Source organism: Mesocricetus auratus, unplaced genomic scaffold, assembly GCF_017639785.1.
Source record: "Mesocricetus auratus isolate SY011 unplaced genomic scaffold, BCM_Maur_2.0 Super-Scaffold_100676, whole genome shotgun sequence".
NCBI lineage: Eukaryota > Metazoa > Chordata > Mammalia > Rodentia > Cricetidae > Mesocricetus > Mesocricetus auratus.
This window is the reverse complement of record NW_024429266.1, coordinates 3,959,364-3,977,988: the sequence shown is the minus strand read 5'-3', so window position 1 is coordinate 3,977,988 and position 18,625 is coordinate 3,959,364. Positions and strand designations below refer to the sequence as shown.

Sequence of the window (18,625 nt, the reverse complement as noted above, 5' to 3'; positions counted from 1 at the left end):
GAGCACCAGATTCCCTGGAACTGGAATGATCCACCCAGGCACATAAAAAAAAACACACATCAGTACCGCTCAGCACCGGCTCACACCTTTAAGAGGCGGTCCGGATTGGTGTCCTACGCGGAAGCGGCTTCGCGCGCACGCTCTGCGCATGCCTGGAGTCGCGCCGCCGAAGGACTAGCCCCTGAAGGCAAGATGGCGGCCCATCCGGCGGCGAGACGCTCCTCCCGGCATGCGTAGCGGCCGGCCAGCTGGGAGCCGAGCGGAGCCGAACCGAGCACGAGCCGAGCCGAGCCGAGCCGGAGCGATGGGGATCCGGCGGGGCCCTGCGAGCGTCCGGGGCTGAGGCGCAGCCGCGGGCCTGGGCGTTGGACTCGCGCAGACAGCCAAGATGGAGACGTGGCGCTGTGTGAGGAGGGGCTACGGCCGCTGTGTGGCGGGGCGAGGCCGGTCAGTCGCGTGCGGCGGAAGGAGGGAGGGGCGGGCGGCCCGGGGCGGAGCGGGGCGGGGCGCGGCGCGGGAGGAAGGCGGAGGAAGAGGGTCCGCGGCGGGGACGCGCCTGGCGGCACCCAGGGAGAGGTAACGCGCGGGCGGCCGGGCGGGCGGCGGCGGCCTCCGGGGTCCGGCTGCCCTCGCGCGGCCTCCACGCTCGCCGCCGCCGTCCGCGCGTGCGTGCGCGCGCGCGCAAGGCCTGGCCTGGAGGGAGGCTGCGCGCCCCGGGGTGGCTGTGCCAGCGCCCTCGGCTCGCACACTTGCGTCACCCGGAGGCCAGCTTTCCGCCGGCGCTCGGAAGCTCTCACCCCTTGGCGCGTGTTTTTCTTTAAGTTCATTCCTGGAGAGTCGGGCACGATGGCTCACTCCTGCGATCTCAACACCCGGGAGGCTGAGGCAGGAGGATAGCCGTGGCTTTGAGCTTGGCCTGAATTTGAAGTAAAACTCCGCTTCCAAAATTAAAAAAAATAAATAAATAAAAACTCCCTTGAAATTTTAAAGCGCCACAGTACATGCCGCCTCTGTTAATGTCACCCCAAAGAGTGCCCGCCGAATCTTAGATTTGATGCACCGACTGTGGCTTTTTTTTCTCGAATAAACTTAAAGACTTAGATGCTGAGGTTCTAAAGGTTTTCGTAACCTTTGAAACCGTCTGGTGTGCCACGCGTGGGAAGCAGCGCAGCATCGTTACATAAGCTGTTGGAGTCTGCTGAACTCTGCTATGCCTGGTTCCTGTGGCAGTTCAGTTCAGCGGTGTTTTCTAAGAACCAGAGACCCGGTCAAAGTAAATAGAGGCTCTGGTCCTCAGAAAAGATAGTGGCATAAATTGCTGCCAATCCAGAGAATAAGTGCCACGGTGCAGGTTGCAGTATAGTCACTTATCAGGATGGTAAAGCCACAGCTCCAGCACGCTCGGGGTGTGGGGGCTTGGGGGTGTCTGAAACGGGAGGATTTAGAGTTCAAGACCAGTTTTTGTTTTTTAGAGACAACAGGGTCTCTCTGTGTAGCCCTGGCTGTCATGGAACTCTCTGCAGACCAGGCTGGTCTTAAACTCAGAGATCTGCCTGCCTCTGCCTGCTGAGTGCTGGGATGAAAGGTGTGTACCACCATGCCTGGCTCAAAAAAATTCTTTTTGAATTTTAAAAATAAAAAAAGGTCCAAGTACTGAATGACTTTGAATGTCTTTCATGGTCAGTGACAAGATAGTGCCTTTAAAGATTTATAGTCAAGTTTGGTTCAGAGAGCAGTTTGAGACTATTAAGTTTCAAATGTGTAGTCAAAGCTAAGTATTTTCAAATGAAAAATAGCATGTACTAAGGAAATGCAACTCAAGCAGAATCCGGCTGATGATAGTCAGTGTTGACACAAAAATCCCAGGGAATGGAGTTCTTTGAATCCTAACATTTTTGCAGAGAATGCAGTCAGGAGTCCATATGCAAGGTGCAGTGCTTTCTGGGAACTTGAGAGCAGCCTGGTGAGCTGGGAAGATGGCTCAGCTCTCTAAGTGCTGTCTGGGACAGCAAGAGAACCCAGCATCCTTGTAAACGGTGGGAATGCTGGTGTGTGTGTGTGTGTGTGTGTGTGTGTGTGTGTGTGTGTGTGTGTGCGTGCATGCTTTTATTTGGTTAGAGCTCAGAGATCTACCTGCCTCTGCCTCACCAGTGCTGGGATCAAAGGTGTTCACTTTAGCACTAATTCTAATTGTTCTTTTTTTGTTTTTCGAGACAGGGTTTCCCTGTATAGCTTTGGAGGCTGTCCTGGAACTTAAGACCAGGCTGGCCTCGAACTTACAGAGGTCTACATGCCTCTGCCTCCCAAGTGCTGGGACTAAAGGTGTGCACCACAACAGCCCAGCCTAATTGTTCTTAATAATAAAAATTTACAGTCGGATATTGGAATTAATGCTGAAGATCGGAGAGGCAAAGTGGCCAGCCACTAGAGAGTTCTTATCTCTGCCAACACTCAGATCCTGTCCTCAGACTGCTTAGACTGCACTGCTCCTCAGACTGCATCTCTCTTTTGTCTCCTCCTGCCTTACGTTCCTCTCTGCCCAGCCATATCACGTCTGCCTCTACCTCCTTAGTGCTGGGATTAAAGGCGTGTCCACCACTGCCTGGCCTCTGTGGCTAACTAGTGTGGCTAGCTTTGTACTCTGATCTTCAGGTAAGCTTTATTTGTTAGATCATAAATAAAATATCACCACGGTGCACCACTACTGACTGGCCATCCTTCACAGATTTAGAAGTAAATTTAAATATGAGATGACATCTCACCTGGAGAACATAGTTTGAATTTTATGTACTATAGCTGAAAAAAAAGTGGTACCTCAAGGAGTATCTCTGTTTCTTCTAGGTACTCCATGTTTCCTTATCCTCTGAAGAGTTTGGGTCAAGATTGGACTACACCGTTGGAAGATCTGCAGAGGTATTGTTGGAACAGACACATTTCCAGTTGTCTGAGGTGGCCTGGACATTACTCTCGTGTGCCCTACCCATACCTGAGTAGCAGGCATTTCTCACTGAACTGTAGGCCACCTCTTCTTTGTGAGTCTGGAGCTCAGTTTCAGTACTATAATTGGAGACCTGACCATCTGAGCAACACATCCTCGATCCATCTCTCCAGTTACATCATGAATTCTGACAAAGATGAGCCCTCATCCAAACGAAGAAAACGCCATGGTAAAGGAGATGTTTATCTTGGTAAAGGAACAGATGTTAACAACAGCTAAGTTGAAGCAATAGAATCTAACCATGAACCGTCATCATCATCGTCGTCCATATTTTAGAGATGTGTTTATTTTTAGCCAGCAGCTATTCTGTTAGGAATGGTGTCTTCATTTTCAACTGTGTCTCTTTCTATAAAGTAGAAAAGGACTATAAGACTATATAAGTAGACTGTGTAAGTAGATTTACATAGTTTGTGTAAGTACTTAGTAGACCATATAAGAATATGAAAGTAGAAAATGGCTCTACTGATTAAATCACATTGTAGAAAACAGAAGTAGGTAAAAATGAAAAAATTAAGAATAGTTTTCATGTCCAGCATTTTTTGAAAAGAGTCTTTGATGACTTAGAGATTAGATTGCCAGGGGAAATTGCTGATCTAAAAAAAAAATTTGTGTTTTCATTTTAATAGTGACTTTAAATAGATAATATAAAAGGATTCTTTTGTTAGAAACAACCATAAATTAAATGTTACAGAATAAGATTTTAGCATGTTAAATCTGTATTTCCCAAATTGGAGTCTATAAATAGCTTACATATATATTTTTCTTTTATTCAATGCTAGGGATTGAACCCAACTATATGCCCAGTCCTAGAAACCCAAGAGTCAGAATTATTACCTTTTAGAAAGGGAGCCATGTCTTACTCAACTTTGTGGGCCTCCTGAGACTCCATATTGATTCCATCTGCTTTTCTTGTGCTGCTTTCACTTCTAGACAGCTCATGCACCCCACCCACTCTGATCCCAGTGTGTCATGAGGTATGTAAGAACTCGCTCGAACTGCCCTTGTTACTGAACCCTGGAGGCGGCTGCGCGGGCGCTGGTGTGTAGGGAGCTGGGGCAGAGGCGGAGAGCTGAAAGCGAGCTCCTGAGCCCTCAGTGTTCAGACTCCTTGTCCTTTGTTGCCATAACGTTCTCTGGAGGATTCACCTGGGTCCCAAGGCAGAAATTGATTGCTACAGTTACAAAGAGCTAGTTCAAATAGACACACACATGTAAGTAGACACTAAGTCCTTGACTATGGAAATCCGTGTATATAACATGTAACTATAGCATATGGAAATAAGTGATCATATGAAACATTGAAATCAGGGTCCTTAGAAGGCCCCAGTTTTTCATTTGTGTTCATTAGGCCAATTCACACTCCTGTCTTGAAACCTTTGGTAATTCTGTATGCTTGCAGATGGGATTTTGACATGCAGCGTAAGCATGGTAAAGTTTAGGAAGCACTCCCTACCCTCTGTGCTCTGCCGCTGTGGCTTGCACAAGCTTGGAAAGGCCACCTAACCTCTGCTCCCTGGTTTTCTGGTGTAATAAATAACACCTATTATGAATGCCTGTTACAGACAAAATGAGATATGTCTACATGCCTGATGTAATACTGGCTTCATAATGACTACTCAGAAAACTGTGGTGGTGGTGGTGTTTTCCCAGAACTGGATGGGGAATTACATTGATATACTGGTAATCTCTGATTGCTACCTGACTTCTTATCTGTCCATTCTTCCTAGGTGTTGAGAATAAGGAAAAGGCTCTTCGTTAAGCCATATATGTGACTTCCGATATTTCACTAATATTTTTCAATCAAGAGAACAGCCTTTACTAATTTGCCTGTCACTTTAAAGTTTTGAAGGATTTGTGTGACACAATTTTGACTTTGTAATTAGGCACCCAATACCTGCTCAGGCCTATTGCTTACTTTCTTTGGTTCATCTCTCTTCTCTGCTGTGATCACCTTGTTCCTCCTGACATGGAAGGTATATAAGCTTTTGCAGTGTGAATTTGTTGTAAATTGTATGACGACCAGAGACTGTTCACTGTGTCAATGGTTGTGAGGGAGTCCTCCATGGAACCTAGCATTTAAACACATTTGTGTCTGTTTAGTAAAAACAAAGGTGGTCAGGGTGGACTGTGTTTCCCCCTCAGCAGAGATATGGTGTTCTTGGGACAGGAAAAGGATGCCAGTGGGCTCCACGAGCTGTAGAAGTTTGAAAGCCACCGTACTATTATTTAAGAAGTGCCATTACAAAGTCCTGACCAGGACCCGAATAGTCTCCATGTATTTCATGTACACTGTATGTACATGCTTATAAGAAACAGCAAATGAGTGTCTGGATCTCTATTTGTGTATTTCATTGAGGTAGTGACAGAGGATGGTGCTGTAGTGGGGTGAAAGCTTGCACACTGCATGATGGAGCCCTTCCATCTTACGAAAACTTCAGTCTGGCTGAACCGGCAGGGAACACCCCAGCTTGTGATTGTAACTCAGTATAATTCTGTGGAGCTAGTACCATTAGCTTTAATTTTAAGTCTTTCAGTGTAGGAAAGGGAGGGCTAAGTTCTTTCGCTCATCTGGGTATGAGACTGCCTTGGACAGAATTCTGTATTGTCAAAGATTTTTCTCTATTTTGATTTTCTTTCTTTCCACCTTTTTCTGGATCCCTTCCCTTAGCATCTTCCTACCATTAGCTCCCTCAGTCCATCCAGCCCTCACTAATCACACTGATGACCCTCTGTGTGGTCAAATGTCTAACCCTCCATGCAGGAGGTAGATAGATGCTTAGACACCGAGGAAAGTAACTTGCTGTAATGACATTCCCGTGATACACTTTCCCACGATGTAATGAACTTCCCATAACATGTTTTATTGACAGCATATTAGCATATATTTCCTTTTCACTCTGCATGTAAGTTTACTGTTTTGATGTTTCCTTTTTGGTTTATTTGGTTTGATTTTGGAGACAGGGACTCACACTGTAGCCCAGGCTGACCTCAAACTCTTGGCAGTCCTCCTGCCTCAGATGTAGGCCCCATGCTCAGGCAACTTCACTTAGAATTTTAGGTATTGTAGTCTAGTGACATGAAAACCTGTGTGCAGGACAGAGGACGATAGCCTGTCATTTACCCTAGCTTGCTTGGCCAGCCATTTCCAAATCTATTCCTTCTGGGTAGGTTTCCTCCTCATTGTTGAGTTTGTGGGTTAACTAAATGTCCATCATTTTCTCATGGCTTCCATGAAATTAAGCATATGTCCTCACTAATGTGGCATAATAAGACAGGAAGTCAAAGATGAATGTATTTACTTGCTATTTTTTGGCACTGGGCATTGAACCCACTTGCCAGATAGGTGCTCAACAACTAAGTAATGACCAGCCCCCCTTTTTTTGAATCTCACTACATGTATCTCAGGCAGTCCTTGAGCAGACCATGCAGACCATGCTAACCCTGAGCTTTTGATCCTCCTACTTGAGCCTCCCGAGTGCTGAAAGTCTCGGGAGTCATGTGCCCCCAGGCCTGGGATATATTTATCTATATATGTGTTCATATATATATATATATATCATATATACATACACATAGGTAAAATATGTATGCATATGTATATATTCACACATGCACCCTTAGAAAATGATAATTTCTCAGTCGAGAAGTTTCTGTAATTACAGAATCACATTATTTTTATACTTTTCACTGCTTTTTAAAAGAGTGCTGTGACTTTGCAGAGTTTGATCTCTGCTGCATACTTGGTGGTTGTATACAAAACTCATTCACCAGCTTCTGCTGTTTGTCTAGAGCATTCTGTAATGTCATGTTAACTCGTGTTTTGGTATCCCTATATTACGAGACTCATTTTATCATCTATGATTTTTTTCCCCTTTCGTTTTTCCAGACAGTTTCTCTGTGTAGCCTGTCCTAAACCAGGCGTTGTAGACCAGGCTGGCCTTGAATCTGCCTGCCTCTGCCTCCTGTGTGCTGGGATTAAAGGAGTGTTGTCACCACCACCTGGTTGTCGTCTATAATTTGTAACAGTTCATTTTGTTCATTCTGTCTGTGCTTCCCCACTCTAACCTTTAGACACTAAACACTGTTCTCACATTTCGTTCTATGTAACCCTCTGTTCATGCATAGACCAGAATTCTAGACTAAGGTAACCAGTGATCTTGATATGGAATGAAATATGCTAGGAAATCCTCTCTGGAAAGCTGGCTCTGGTAGAGTCTCTCATTGTGTTAAAGAATGTTCAGCATGACTGATGGACATCTTCTGAACCAGAGACCAATGGCAGATGCAGCCTCCAGAAAGATGTGCCAGCCTCAGTCAGCGTGGATTCTGCTCAGTCAGCCCACTGTGACAGCTTGTAAGCCTCACTGTTAGCTTGGTGTTTCCAAAGAAAACCATTTTACTCAGTGGCTGAGGGAGTTTTAAGTGAAAAAGTATTTGTGAACAGAAAACTATCTGCTCTCCTTTTGGTTGATTCTTTTCTATTTTGTCCAATATATTTTAACAGGAACAATAAAAAGGAATTGGGAGTATTTATGTGGCCATAATAAAGAAAAAACGAAGGACCTAGAAGACAAAAACGTTGCCTCCACGTGCGAGGACAGTGGGGAAAAGTTTGACTTTTCAGTGATGTCTTACAATATACTCTCACAAGATTTACTGGAGGACAACTCACATCTCTACAGACACTGCCGGCGCCCAGTGTTACACTGGGGCTTCCGCTTCCCCAATATTCTGAAGGAAATCAAGCATTTTGATGCAGATGTAAGTGTGTAAACCAGGGTCAGCTTTTCTCCTAAGGAAAAGTGTGCATTCTGGGCAGTGTGCTATTGCATGTTGTCTGGGGTAAGGAGCTGTCAGCCAGATGCGGCTTCCTTGTTTTTGGTCACTGAGAAATAATCACCTAGCTTTTCAAAAGAGCTGAAAGTTTTAAAGTATTGGTCAACTTTGAGGATCAGACGGAGCATTTTAAGTAAAAATATTGGACTTGAAATTTCAATAATTTGTGCACAAATTCATCTACAAGGTAAGATGACAGCATTTAAAGAATGCCGGTTACTTTTTTTGTTTAAGACAGGACCTCTGATAGCTCACACTGGCCTGTAATGATCTTTAACTCCTGGTGTTCCTGTCTCTACCTACGGAATGCCAAGTGCAGGCGTGTGCCAGCATGCCCAGCTAAGGAAACAGGTTGTTTCGTTTTTGTTTTGGCAGGAGGGATGCTGGAGGAAACCACCTTTTAGGAGAGTACCATAGGGCTGGGGAGATGGTTCAATGCTTACAAACCCTGACTGCTCTTCTCGAAGCCCTGAATTCAGTTCCCAGCACCCACATAGCAGCTCACGACCATCCTTACCATTAGTTCTAGGGGATCTGGCATCCTCTTCTGCCTCTGTGGGCACTACATGAACATGTGCACAGAAATTCAGGCAGAACATTCATATCTAAAGTAAAAATAAAGTCACCCAAGCCTGTAATCTAGCTGAGACAGGAGAACAACTCTGAGTTCTATAGTGACACTCAAAAGCTTAGTCATGATGAACATGGAAATTCAGGAAAGAGAACCTCACATATAAGAACACAAAAAGTTCTTTCAGGAAATAGACCATTTTAAATGGTAAGAGTACTATTCCACATGAGTGTGGGCCGTGGGTTTGAGATACTAAGGTGTTTAGAAACACATTTCTTGTGATATTAAATATTTGAGCAATAGTTTTTTTTCAAAAAGTTTAAAGAAAAAAACAGTGGCCAGTGGTGGTATACGCCATTAGTCGAAAGCACTTGGGAGGCAGAGACAGGAAGATCTGAGTTCAAGGCCAGCCTGGTCTTCAGAGTGAGTTCCAGGACAGCCTGGACTACACAGAGAGACCCCGTCTCGAATAAATGAACAAAATAATTAAAAGGAAGAGAATTATTTATTCTAGGAATAAGAAAAGATATACATGCGACTTTGATTTCCAGGCTGTCATCTGTGTTTTAATCCAAACCACTGTTTTCTTGAAGGTGCTTTGTCTGCAGGAAGTTCAAGAAGACCATTATGGAACGGAAATCAAGCCAAGTCTGGAATCACTGGGTACACTGTAACCTTTATTTACTTTTGCTGGGACTAAAGATGTGCGCCACCATCAACTAGCTTTTTTTTTTAAAGTTTTAAGATTTATTTTTATGTGTGTAAGTTTAGCCTGCATTCATGATGTCAGAAAGGGGTATCAGATGTCCTGGAACTGGAGTCACACGTGGTTGTGAGCCACTGTGTAGTGCTGGCAACTGAACCTGGTCCTCTGGAAGAGCAGCCAGTCCTCTTAACCACTGAGCATCTCTCCAACTCTGGGGATGACTTTTGAATTTCATTTATTTATTGTTTCGTGTGTGTGTGTATGTGGGGGGGGGTCTGCTTGTATGTCTGTGTGCCATGTGTGGGGCCCGAGTCTGTGGAGACCAGAAAAGGGCATTGGATCCTATGGAATTTGTTACAAGCAGTTATGAGCTAGCATATGGGTGGCCAGCAGTACACACGGGACCTCTTCAAGAACAGCAGCTGCTCCTAACTGCTGAGCCATTCCCAGTGCCTTTGGGATAACTCTTAATTTTGAAAATGTGATGCGTATTTCTAAATGTCCAGCAAATAATGAGGCATTTCTGCTGGAAATCTCATGTTGATCTGATCTTGAAAGGGAAATGTTTCCAGTCACTCAGCTGCTGCACCTCTGCGGGTCTGTGCTGCACAAGGTCAGGGACCAGGCCTTCAAGAGTAGGCTTTACAATGGCCTTGCAGATAAAAGATAAAGCCTTGTTTGATGAAGCTTCTAGAATTTATAGACAGGAAATAGGAAAATGCGCATGTGGCATTCATTCACTTAGCAGGTGTTTTCTGAGTGCCTGCCTATACTTTGCACTGCTCCAGAAAGTGAGCACAGCACTGTCTCAGCAGCTGGCCGCCTCCTCTCGGTGTGCATAAACAAGCAGCGGGCAAGTGAAGGTGGGGCTGTACCTAGAGCACCTAGCCAGCAGAGCTAGCACGGAAAGGCTCTAATGTTGACATGTATTCAGGCCGTGTGGTCCACAGAGATGAGATGGGGAAAAGAGGGCAAAAAGCTCAGAATAAACTACTGTAAGGCCTTACTATCCTTGTCATGACTGAGTTGGGGGGGGTTAAATCTGCCAGTAAAGAAAGCTACTGTGCATACTGGTTTTGAGACAAGGTCTTGCTGTATGACCCAGGTTGGCTCAGACTCATAATGCACCCGCCTCCTTCCAATGCTTGTATTACAAGTATGGGAGCCTGCTCTCTGCTTGTTTAGACATTACAAGGTGTATGGTGTGGTGGCCACATTGAAGTCCCAGCACTTGGGATGCTGAGGCATTAAAATCAGGAGATCAAGGCCACTCGGAGTAAGTTCACGGGTAGCATGAAGTCCATAGTGAGTCCCTGTCTCAGAAGACTTTTGAGCTGGGAATGTAGATCCATGGTAGAGTGCCTGCCTAATATTTGTGAGGTTTGATCCCCAACACCACTACCATCCCCAAAAGAGAGAAGAGAAAAAAGAAATAAGATGTTACAGAATTTATTTTCTTAAGTGCTGAAGTTAAAATACTCTTAGGCTAGCTGGGCCCATGGTCTCCCCTGACGTCCCCGACTCTAGCCCTAAGCTGTGGTTTTAACACAGACTAGCATCCTGTCTTACAACACATGCTTTGTCAAACACTGCCACAAACTATCAAGAGGGGTGTGCTTTGACAGTCTCTTTCAAACTCACTCCTTGTAGGTTATCATTGTGAATATAAGATGAAGACAGGAAGGAAACCCGACGGCTGTGCCATTTGCTTCAAACACTCCAGATTTTCACTCCTGTCAGTGAACCCGGTGGAGTTCTGCCGCCGTGACATCCCTCTGCTGGACAGGGACAACATTGGACTGGTGTTACTCCTGCAGCCCAGGATCCCACGTGCAGCCTCCCCCTCCATCTGCATAGCTAACACACATCTCCTGTATAACCCACGGCGAGGAGATATTAAGCTCACCCAATTGGCAATGCTGCTTGCAGAGATTTCCAGTGTGGCCCATCGGAAAGACGGTAGCTTCTGTCCCATCGTCATGTGTGGTGACTTTAATTCTGTTCCTGGTTCTCCACTCTATAGTTTCATAAAGGAAGGAAAGCTGAATTATGAAGGACTTGCGATTGGAAAGGCAAGTGCTCACTTCATCTGGCAGGAGTGGGCTTCAGCTGCTCTGCCCATCAGCATGAGGGGCCCAGTTGGTCGTCGTTAGAGTGAGGATGGTCGTTGCATGGCTGTGTGAAAACCACTGGGCAATCTAATACCTCAGTTACGAATGCGTGGCTTTGTTCACTCGGTTTGTTTGTCCTGTCCACTTTGGATTTTGTTTGAAGGAATTACCTTGGTAGAAAGAAAAGTGTTGACAGACGAGGATAACTTGAAAGCCCTCTTTCACGGGGGTGGGAGTAGAAGGAGTTCTGAATGCTGGACTTGGGCAATACAGTCATTTCATGCTCATTGTGTAAGCTTTCCTTTACATAGGAATGTCCTGTGTAATGCTGGAATACGTGTTCTCTTCAGCTCAGAATTATTCTTACTGGGCTTTGAATGATATTTTCATGCTTTCCTCTGCTTGTTTTAGATCATTTTGTTTTCAATTTAACCAGAATAAGTCCTCCACCAACAGAATTTTCAGTGATAGTTTTAAATTTGACTTAATCACAGCATTTGACACAGCAGAAACTATATTACAGGTAGCAAAAAGAGTAAGACAGTATTAGCTGGAAGCTGTACATACCTAGATGTTCAAATGAGGAAAATACCTATGTGAAGAGCCTATGATTTCCATGTAAATGACGAGTGAGTACTGAACTGTATTTGGATGGGAGTTTATAATCACAAGTAATCATTTATATAAAATGAAGGCTATGCTTACCATTTCTGATTACTTTTATTAAGATATAAAATTTTCAACATATAAATTAGTTAAACTCTATTCACTTAAGGTGCCTGTTGAAATTCTGTGCAGGTATCTGGCCAGGAACAGTCTTCACGGGGACAGAGAATTTTATCTATTCCAATTTGGCCCCCAAACCTAGGCATCTCTCAGAACTGTGTATATGAGGTACCGCAGGTTCCCAGAGTAGAAAAGACAGGTGAGTGTTTGCAGTACATTTTGGCAGTCTTCTGGGTAATGGTCTTCCCTGTGGAAACATAGGCTAAAATTTCAGTTTCAGCATCTTGGACATAAATGTTCATGTATATAAATAACTATTTGCTCATCCTTCTTTTAATATGTTCCAAATTTCCTTTTTAAAAGTTAAATTCCAACATTTATTTATAGATGAATAGCTTGCATATTGCCTTAGAGTTGCTTGCATGTTTCCCCGATTCTGTAGACCATCAAAATATAGCCATAGGATGAAACATTTAACCAGACCTCAACTAGACATACCATGAATTTGGCTCTAGAGAAAGCTGTGCTGTGGCAACCTAGAAGAAAACAGTGTGCACACTGGGTTGACACGCTCACCTCTGCTCTTTCAGACAGCGGTAGTGATCTGGCGGAAGCACAGCAGGAGAAGACAGAGGTCCTGATGGCAGCTGAAAAGTGAGTTCTGGAAAGCAGCGGTAGATGCCAAAAATTACCTCAGAAAACACTTGGATCCAAGATGAAGTTGATGCTATTCCAGGAGGCAAAGGCTGCTGGGTTTAAGATGGATACCGTGAATTCCTGTCTTACTGCTGCTCTGTAACTGAGAACCAGGCATCTCTAAGGTTCCCTTATGTATTACATGGGTTGTGAGGGTCCAGGGAGTCAGAGCTTGGGAAGCAGTAGTTGGTGCTTGGCATGCTTAAGCAGTGTCTGGCCCAGGAGCTCTGAAATTTCCAGGCTCACTAACTAGAGCTCAGTCTACAGGCAGACTGACCCAAACACCATGCCATAGAGATGTCATCCTCATTTAAGGAAAACCATCAGAAGCAGAGAAACAAAGCCTGTATCAGTTTAAAAGATCCCTAAATGTTCAGGCTGATTGAGAAGTGGATCTGTGTTAATACATCAAGACAGACCTACATGGTGTCTCTTTAAGGTTCTTAAGATATTTATCTTAGATTGTAACTCAGATTTTTTCAACATTTAAATGTATGGACCACATCAGAAGCATATCTCCTTCAATTTATCCTCACTCTTTTCAGTTTTACTTTGTATGTTATTCTGAGAAAAAAATTACTTTTTAAAATTAACTATTTATATACATAGGTATTTTGCCTGCAAATATGTTTGTATGCAGGAATCAGATCCCCTGGAACAGGAGTTATAGACAGTTGTTATCTGCCATGTGGGTGCTGGGAATTGAACCCAGGTCCTTTGGAAAAGCAGCCAGTGTTCTTAACCGCTGAGCTACATTTTTATGTGTCCCTTAACATATGCAACCATGTATAGAATTTAGTAGATGTTTGGTAAATATTTGTTGAACTTAAAAATGCCCTAATTTTTTTTTCCTTTTAGCATAAACCACTCTTAAAATTCTTGATGTATTAGAAAATAACCTTTAACCCTTTTGTCTGTGACATGACATGTCTTTGCAACAGTGAACGTGAGCCACTCTGGCAGCTGTCCTGAGAGTAGACCACGATAGGCCTGTGGCTTCTTCCCAGCAGAGGCCCAGAGGCCCTGCAGCCCTGCTCAGCATTGACTTAGAGGTCAGCAGAGGCCCTGCAGCCCTGTGCAGCATTGGTTAGAGGTCAGCAGAGGCCCTGCAGCCCTGCGCAGCATTGGCTAGAGGTCAGCAGAGGTTCAGAGGGCCTGCAGCCCTGCGCAGCATTGGTTAGAGGTCAGCAGAGATCCAGAGGGCCCTGCAGCCCTGCGCAGCATTGGTTAGAGGTCAGCAGAGGTCCAGAGGGCCCTGCAGCCCTGCGCAGCATTGACTTAGAGGTCCAGAGGCCCTGCAGCCCTGCGCAGCATTGACTTAGAGCATCCTTAAAAACAACCATGGTGTGCAAGCTGTTCAGTGGTGCATGCTTAGTATTTACATGGAGGCTCTCAAACACATGTCACTCTAAGATGTAATTAGCATATTGATTCTTCAGCTTTTTACCCCAGTGGTGGTCATTTGCTGGGTTTCACAGTCACTGAAAGGAGCCCTGACTCAGGATATGGTTATTTCAGTGAAACGTGTCTCATCTGTCATAACACTCAGGAGGTTGAGGCAGACATGTCATGAAATGGAGGCCAGCCTGGGCTATATGGTAAGATCGAAGCTAGCCTGAGCTACATAATTAAACTCAAAAAAGCCAGGTATGATGGCTTACACATATTATACCACTACTCAAGCAACTGAAACAGAAGGATTGCCATAAATTTGAGGCCAGCCTAAGCTTGTCTGAAAAACAAAATCAAAAGACTAAGCAATCACAAGTGTCCTGGCCTTAGTGTGGACTGCAGTAAAAGGTAGTGGATGGGAAATTGTTTGCTGTGAGAACTGTGGACACTGAGCCCCTCCTCCTCCTCCCTCACTGTAGCGTGTCTTCACGTCTCCAGCACCACTTCAGCTTGTCCTCTGTCTATTCTCACTACCTTCCCGACACCGGGCTTCCAGAGGTGACCACCTGCCACTCCCAAAGCGCCATAACTGTTGATTACATTTTCTACTCTGCAGAGAAGGAGGACGCTGCGAGGGGGCCAGGTGAGGAGTGTGCCACCGCTAGAGCGACGTGGGCAGGGGCCCGAGGTCTCGGCGCGCAGGGGGGGTCTGGGTGCAGAAGTGAGCTGGCTGAACACTGATGAATGCCCACGTCTTAAACAGCCCAAGGCCGATCCTTACGGAAGCGTGTCCTCCGCTGGCCCATCAGTGCCAGTCAGAGTCTGAGGTCTAAATCCTAGCCACCATGAATCCTGCCTTCCTGTGGCAGCCACTGAGTAGATGGTGAAGTCACCAGCCTGACATTCATTAGGTTAGAAGTCATGCTGATCTGCGGGAGAAAGCTTGTGACTGTTTTCAGAAATGGAAGCCGGCGTGCATTTCCGTTACAGCTCAAGAAATCAGGTTTTAAAACAGAAAACATCGAGATAATTGGAAATCTTAAAACATTTGGAAGATATCTGGGGTCCTAGACAAGGCATACTTCCCCCTTTTCTGATGCTTCGACTCCCAGTTAGTTCCTTCTGGGCAATTCCTTCTCTGCAGTGTGCCCAGCTCTCAGCAGTCTGGAAGCTGCCATGCCCACAGAGTTCACTAGGTGGCAGGAGAGCGTCAGGGATCAGCAGCTCCAGTCTCCTCAGAGCTGAGAGCATTTTCTTTTCACTCTTGGACAATGACTGGGCTCAAATCATGTTCCCTTATCCTACACTCGCCTTGGCAGCCTCTGCCAAGCTTGGATCTATGCATCTAGGTAGTTTGGTGGTTTTTTCTTTTTTGGGGGTGGGGAGCCGTGTTGAGGCAGGGTTTCTCTGTGGCTTTGGAGGCTGTCCTGGAACTTGCTCTAATAGACCAGGCTGGCCTTGAACTCAGAGATCCACCTGCCTCTGCCTCCCGAGTGCTGGGATTAAAGGTGTTTTTTGTTAGGCTTCAGGTTCAGTTTCACTGTTTTAAAAAATCTTGCCTGCTTAATGACAGTTTCACTGAATATGTGCTTCTTCAACTAGGAGCTGAAGATGCTTTGGTTGGGGGCTTGAAACTTCTAGCTAGACTGTCGCTTCTTACAGAACAAGACCTGTGGACTGTGAATGGACTTCCCAATGAACACAACTCCTCAGACCACCTGCCTCTACTGGCTAAGTTTAGGCTGGAACTCTGACTCTGTTGCTCATTTATACAATTTCCTGTCTACTCAAAGGCTGTAAAGATATTTTTAACTGTTTGCATGCTGTTCATTTTTTGTGCTGTGGGGTTCGGAATTTGCTATATGCTTGAAACAGATTGGAAGAAACAAATTTACAACTTTTTTTTTTTTTTTTTTTTTTTTTTGGTTTTTACAAGACAGGGTTTCTCTGTATTGTTTTGGAGGCTGTTGGTCCAGCCTGGCCTTGAACTCACAGAGATCCGACTGCCTCTGCCTCCCTAGTGCTGGGATTAAAGGCGTGCGCCACCACCACCCGGCACAAGTTTTTTTTAACGAAATATTTTCCTGAAATGTCTAAACACTTTATTGTAAAAATATGTAAATAACTTCTAAGTCCTGGTAAAATCAATAGCATTTTTAAAAAATGTAGTTCATCTCCTTGGCCCTCCAGATGAATCTAGTGCTTTCCGGTGGACCTGTCAGGACTTGCAAAGCTCAGGTTGTTGCCTTTTCTGGAGGCCGAATTTCACTGGGAAAGCCCTGTGCTTGTTGAGAGCTCATCAGCTCTTAGATGTCACTGGGCCGTTCATCCTCAAGTGTCCAACCCAGTTAGCTTCTGACAGGCTCGATGACGCTCTGGAGTTGTGGGGCACACTGACCCACTTCACTGCCATCCTGAGCTGTGGGCACGCCTACATTGTGTTAGGTCCCTCAGAAGAGGGCAGGGCTCTCAGCCTGTAACCTTAGTGTTTGGGAGGTGGAGGCAGGATGAGCCATTTAAAGTCAACTTTAGCAGCTTAGAAAGTTCGAGGCCACCTGGGCTACATGGAACCAGGTCTTAAAAAGATAACAAAAGCCATTTGGTGATGGCCCGTGCTTTTATAGTTCCAGCACTTAGGAGGCAGAGGCAGGCGAATCTCTGAGTTTGAGGCCAACCTGGTCTACAGAGTTCCAGAACAGCCAGGGCTTCACAGTGAAACCCTGTCTTGAAAACACATGCAAAAAAGAGTCAGAGGCCTTTATATAAGCCCACTCCTGTCCTGTACTGGGTGACCCCAAGGAAAGAAATGCCATGCACGTCCATGTTGCCTGTATATGGGAGACAGACAGGAGGACCACTGCATGTCCAGGCTAGGCAGGGCTACACAGCAAGACCCTGTCACAGAGACAGACAAAAAGATGGCAGACTCTGGCTTGTACTCTGTCCTCCTGAGTTTCCCTTTGTGTTTAATGACAGTAGAAGGTCCTGGGGTCAGGAGTGACATTTTGTATAAGTATAAGGAACGGTCTTTGGAAGGAAGCAATAGCTCTACAGCTCTTTGTCCTTTGTCCCCAGTGCAGAAGCCAGAGTGTAGAGTGGCCCGGCTTGTGCCCAGGAGCCCCGCACGCCACAGCCAGCTAACTGTTGGCTGCAGTGTTGAGCATTCTGGTGCAGTGGTGCAGCCGTGTGGCATGGCTTACACTGTCCATGAACCCTCACAGCAGGTCTGATAAGCCCTGTACAAGTGTCGAGTAAAAGACATAAATGTAAGTAGAGCTCCCCTCTGCTTTCTAAGAAAGTAGAATCAGATTACAGGCATTTTTACTAAGTCCTTACCATGCAGTCAATTATGTTTTCTACTGTGAGTTTCATTAATAGAGTTTTAAATTAGACAGTAAGTCTTGGCAATTTAAATTGTAACTCACTGATGACAGTTATTGTAGGTCTTCTAGATGACTGTCTTAGAGGTGTAGATGCAACGGCATGTACCGTGAGTACTTCAGAGAACACAGGTTCTCGCTGGTTTTCAAGGACAGCAGTGACCACAATGCCTCGATGCCCAGTTTTCAGTGGTGCTTTGTGGAGTGCTAAGGGTCCTGAGAATTACGGTGGTAACTGTCCCTTTTTAATATTGGGGGGGAGGTTTGAGTGAAAGCAAGCTAACATTCCTGAAAATCTCTGTGAAAGTTTTTATATCCTGATGAATATATTACGAGTTTAGGCCCATTTCATGTACTTCACTTTGATACAGTTAACCCATAAATTGCTGTTAGCTTATCAGTGTTAATCTGTGATCACAGACACTTTTCACAAGCTTTTAAAGCTCCAGTAAAAATGACCTATTTTCCCTGCCGTTATTGACAGAAGGGCTGGCAGCTCCTCTGGGCCCTGGGTCCTGTGTTTACCTTTCAAGCACAATCTGATTTGGCTGACTGCAAAAGTCGGATCTCACAGTCTGAAGTGTAGTGTGTGTGTGTGTGTGTGTGTGTGTGTGTGTGTCTGTCTGTCTGTCTGTCTGTCTAGAAGCCAGAGGTAAGCCCTGGGTGTTGTTTCTCAGGAGCCATCCACCTTTTATTTTTAAGACAGGGTCTCTCACCAGCCTGGAACATACCAAAGTGGGTAAGCTGGCCAGCGAGGCCGAGACTCACCTTCATATGGGATTACATGTGGATACCTGGCTTCTCATGTGGGATTGCATGTGGATACCTGGCTTCTCATGTGGGATTACATGTGGATACCTGGCTTCTCATGTGAGTGCTGGGGCTCACACTCAGCTCCTCCTCTAACTGAGCCATCGGCCCAGCCTCCTGCTGGCCAAGTCTTAGATGCGAAGGGAAACTGCAGAGTAATGATATAGTCTACTTTTTGCTGCACCCTTTGCCATTAGGACAATAGGCATGCTCAAAACCTTGTCTTTCAGGATTTAGCATCTGCTAGCTTTTAATCCTTGTTTAAAAAAAGTTATAAAGCATCGAGTCTTTTATACTTTGTACTTGTAAGCTGTAATAAATTATATTTGCACATCTGTGTCGGGCTTTTTGGTAAACATGCTGAGCAGTAGAAGCTCAGAAGTCACCCCTGAACTGTCCC

At 45.3% G+C, this 18,625-nt stretch overlaps 2 protein-coding genes across 12 annotated transcripts in view; one reads left to right on the top strand and one right to left on the bottom strand.

Annotated features, from left to right (window-relative positions):
- The first annotated feature begins 49 nt into the window (after positions 1-49).
- Positions 50-18,556, top strand: Angel2 (angel homolog 2). 5 transcript variants are annotated; one of them, XM_040737591.1, is made up of 9 exons: positions 50-447; positions 2,842-3,188; positions 7,502-7,758; positions 8,998-9,067; positions 10,761-11,182; positions 12,020-12,146; positions 12,538-12,601; positions 14,515-14,678; positions 15,638-18,556. In XM_040737591.1, exons 1-9 carry the CDS (start codon positions 389-391, stop codon positions 15,787-15,789), a joined length of 1,662 nt encoding a protein of 553 aa, XP_040593525.1. In that variant the 5' UTR covers positions 50-388; the 3' UTR covers positions 15,790-18,556. The 5 variants fall into 5 exon arrangements, with proteins under 5 accessions (XP_040593525.1, XP_040593526.1, XP_040593527.1 ...); XM_040737592.1 differs by having other exon boundaries at positions 55-447; positions 2,842-3,167; XM_040737593.1 differs by lacking the exon at positions 50-447 and adding an exon at positions 513-576.
- Positions 10,544-18,625, bottom strand: part of Vash2 (vasohibin 2) — a 42,653-nt gene continuing 34,571 nt past the window's right edge. For 4 of the 7 annotated variants that reach the window (XR_002385591.2, XR_005873770.1, XR_005873767.1 and 1 more), the window contains 2 exons: positions 12,524-12,696; positions 10,544-12,194 (listed from right to left, as the gene is read on the bottom strand). The gene's annotated coding sequence lies outside the window, so the exon portion shown is untranslated. The remainder of the gene's footprint in view (positions 12,195-12,523; positions 12,697-18,625) is intronic. The other 3 variants (XR_005873769.1, XR_005873766.1, XR_002385592.2) reach the window with 3 other exon arrangements.

Excerpts from the sequence above, each read along its gene's own strand:
- Angel2 (XM_040737591.1), top strand. The coding sequence starts at position 389 with ATGGAGACGTGGCGCTGTGTGAGGAGGGGCTACGGCCGCTGTGTGGCG. Across the intron at positions 448-2,841 it reads TGTGTGGCGGGGCGAGGCCG|GTACTCCATGTTTCCTTATC; the intron begins GTCAGTCGCGTG and ends TGTTTCTTCTAG. Across the intron at positions 12,602-14,514 it reads GTCCTGATGGCAGCTGAAAA|CGTGTCTTCACGTCTCCAGC; the intron begins GTGAGTTCTGGA and ends CCCTCACTGTAG.